At 37.1% G+C, this 3856-nt stretch overlaps 1 protein-coding gene across 1 annotated transcript; it reads right to left on the bottom strand.

The window, feature by feature from the left end:
* Window positions 1-558: 558 nt before the first annotated feature.
* carhsp1 (calcium regulated heat stable protein 1) lies at window positions 559-3856 on the bottom strand. Its single transcript, XM_055152941.1, has 4 exons — window positions 3701-3856; window positions 3180-3285; window positions 2757-2879; window positions 559-1106 (listed from the first exon to the last, which is right to left on the bottom strand). The coding sequence occupies exons 1-4, from the start codon at window positions 3792-3794 to the stop codon at window positions 944-946; spliced, it is 486 nt and encodes a 161-aa protein (XP_055008916.1). The 5' UTR covers window positions 3795-3856; the 3' UTR covers window positions 559-943.

The following is a 3856-nucleotide window of genomic DNA, read 5'->3' as shown; positions in this document are numbered from 1 at the left end:
TGATTGTTAGTCATGAGTTATATTTCTGCTTTAACACAGCGCTTTCTAAGTTCACCTCTGTTCAGTATTGTGAAATCTATGCATTATTGTCATTGTCTTGGATATGCTGAAAGATGACTCCCTCTGGTGGTCACATCACATGCGTACAACACCTCACAGTAATAAATGTTCAGACATTCACATTTTACATACCTTTAAATTGTAAAATATGATCTCTCCTACATGGCTATATTAAGTGAGTACTGCAGCACTACTAAGTTTAGCCTTGGTTAGAAAATAAAATTAAATGTCTACTGCATATGCTTTTGAAAATTAATTGATTATAAATAATTGAGTTCCTTAACAATGAACCATAAGAATTAATCATTTAAATTTGTGCTTAACTCATAGATTGTATAAAGGATGTAACAACTACAGAATGTTGAACTGTAGTAACCAAAACAAAACAGATGATGGCAGCAGCTTACCAGTAAAAGGACTCTAGCGCGTACTCAAGTCAATTAGTATTTCAGAATATTAGATTTGTGAAGGTAAATAAAAACGTATAGGATACCCATGCCTCTTGTAAATGCTTTATTTCACCCACAGACTACTCAAACAAAATCATTTAAGCTACAGAGGGGACATTTGTTTGGAGTAAGCACTGGATACTGTCAGAACGTACACGGACAAAGCCTTTGTAAAATCATCTGTGCTTTAAAACGAGAACGTGTACATCCATGCTTTCCTCACAAGGTTAGTCTCAAATGTTGCTAAACCCATAAATACTCTGTAGCTAAAATTAATTCACACTCTCATTGGGAAATTCACTCATCCAGAACAAGTTATGAGTCCAACTACAGATTTCTTATATGCTTCTTTCAAACAGTTGCATCCCATATTCAATGAAGAACAGACATATTGGATTCATCCTGGTGTTGCTGTCCACGTGATTTGTGCGCGTTCATTCAGTGATGACGTGGCCACTCCAGGTCTCGTGTTTGGTCCCGGGTTTCAGGTGGATGATGGTCACCTCCACAGCCTGGACCTTCTCATTCTTGGGGGGGATGGTGCACATTTTGTAGCTCACCTCGTCACCCTCCACCGGGACGTATTCGCCCTCAATACTGCAAGGCAAGAGTTGACAAAGATGAAATGTTAGAGACACGTATAAAGTAAAATATGATTAAAAAAAAAAAAAAAAACATTCATTAGACAGTGATGGGACACGTCTCAATAAAGGATGCTACAAATTACTATCAGCGGCAAAAAATAAACAAATAAAATAACTAACCTATAGTATTAAATATGCTTTTGGAATATATTTATAATGCGTTGTTCAAACTGTTCAAAATTATTCAAAATGGATAACAACAGAACCTAATCATTAGGGCTGAGTATCATTTAGAAGTTGCCAATATGATACATACCTTGATACATCGGCCATGATACGATATACAGTATACCTCCAAACATAGGTGACGATACAATATATACCTCATTAAATGGGCCACAATATGATATATACCACAATACAGAGACCAGGATACGATACATATCTCAATACTGTGCACTTTTGGTTCGATACGATATATTTCAAATCGTTTCAACACGGTTCAATAAAAAATAAAGGCTAAATCGTGGCTGTGATGCTAAAAGTCTTTATTAAACCACTTCTTGTGCAAAGTTCATATCAAACACACCCATTTAATCATCCAAACAAGCAACAAAAGTGTGGTGCTGTAACTAAATAATTTTGTAAAATATACCAAAAAATACTCTTAGCAATATATCAACACAGCAGTCCCCTATATCGATATTTTATCATCATATTAAACGATACGATATATCGATATTTTTGCACAGCCCTAATAATCATAGCCCTAATGTATTGATCTTGTACTACAACTTATACTAAAACTCTATTTCGATACTAAAGAATACACTCTACTAAACACTGATTCTGATGTAATGATGATAATATAAAACACTCTTCCTTTAACAATAGAATGTGAGTTTCAAATTTAAGTAATAGTACTTTCTTTTGTATTATCATAGGGTCTTCTGTCTGTGTAATCCTTCACTTGTCCAGGTAGGTTCCATAGTGGTCCATGGATGTATACTAGTCTATGTGCTCTTATACTTGATCTGAAGTTCAAGATCATTCTAAAGTTATTCAGAAGGTTCATTTCTGTAATGTGAATGTGACTTTTTTTAGTATCTATACCTGCTCAAATGAGTTTCAATACTACTTTTAGTGTTTAGTTTCTTTTATTTTTGACAACCCTTTTACTTTTAATATCATATTTTATGGTTAAATCAGAATATTATAAGACCTCTAGCATTGTGCCCACACTGAAGCGCAAGTAGTGCTCAAATTAACCAGTAGATAAACATTTTGATTGTGGGGTACTTGACATGACTTAAGTGTGTGGGTACGTGATTGTGCAGTATATGTATTTCAACCTCAGTGGGTGAAAATGCAGACACCTCAATGAAGGTCAGAACATAATTCAGTCCTCCTACTCTCTGCAGACATCTTTGTATCTGAGGGGTCTCCATACTGTGTTTTATCAGGATATCTCATATAGAATGTCTTATACTGTAGAGTTAGGTACATAATATAATGCATCTATTCAAGTTGTGTGCACTTTACTCTGATGTGTTTCTAACCATTTGTGTATTTAAAAACTGTTTTATGCTTTGTAGTTGACCAGACTTCTCTACACATACAACATTCACATAATATCTTCTGTACTAACAAGCAGTCAACTCACTCAGAGATGTGGACAAAGATGTCTTTGCCGCCGTCCGATGGCGTGATAAAGCCATGGCCTTTGGAGCGGGAGAAGCATTTACACACACCAGTAAACATGGGGCCCTCAGCTGCCCGGGCAGTCCTGTGAAAAAGGGAAGAGGTGGGGGCACAGGGTGAGCATAGACAGGTACAACAAGAACAACATCATCAGCCAGTGTTAAACTCATAGCAGGGTGTATAATGAGATGTTCTCTTCAAGGAGGTATTAAGGTAGGAATGTGTAGCAGCATACTTCAAACGAGACAGTTCCACAGTTCCCACGTGTATTATAACTACATATTTTCACTTTTTGCCATAATATTAGGCTAAAACTGTTTGTTTACACAATTGTCATGTGATAGCAACAGTAGATAGTAGATAGTGACAGAGGAGCAAATCTTACGCAGAAAAGGTCCGGTTGCGGCGGGTGGGCAGGGGGCTGGGGATGAGGTAACCTCTCATCGGGGAGGGGGAGCGTTCTCTGTGTCTGCACGCAGGGGGTCTTAGGTCTGACAAGACATGTCACAACATACTTCAATATGTGCGTCTCTCTTTTCACTGTCAAAAATCTATTATTAGTATTAATAAGCTTCATGCAGGATGTTCATAGAAAGAAATATTGCTTAAAATGACAAGGCCCAACAGTAGATAATAGTGAGAGGTGTCACTGGAGTAACTACTTGGACATGAACAGTTGCCAGTGTATTCATGGTTTCAGATTTCTATTAATATAGTATTTTGTTTTAAATTGTTAATCACTATGGCAATGATCCCAATTCTTAATGGATTGTCAGTGTATGCAAAAGTTAGTATTTTTAAACTTTTAATAAAATTAATTCATTTTGAGGAGAAGGTTCAGCCATGCAATAGAAATGAAAAAAAAAAACCTCAATAAATCTGGAAGTTTCATTCGTACTGTCTTACCTGATGGCGAGCGAGGAGAGCATGGCGATCCCGGAGACTTGAGTGGAGGAGTCGTGGGTCGCTTGGCCTCGATGGGCGTGGCCTCAGAGGACATGTCTGCTTAAACTAAATACCTGACAAGAAAAGAACAAGGACACATCATTAGACCCATTCCCA

The sequence above is a fragment of the Boleophthalmus pectinirostris genome, unplaced genomic scaffold (genome assembly GCF_026225935.1).
Source record: "Boleophthalmus pectinirostris isolate CB_2022bp ecotype Guang Dong unplaced genomic scaffold, ASM2622593v1 HiC_scaffold_17, whole genome shotgun sequence".
Classification (NCBI taxonomy): Eukaryota; Metazoa; Chordata; class Actinopteri; order Gobiiformes; family Gobiidae; genus Boleophthalmus; species Boleophthalmus pectinirostris.
Note: the sequence above shows the minus strand (reverse complement) of the source record. Positions and strands in the feature narration are given on the sequence as shown.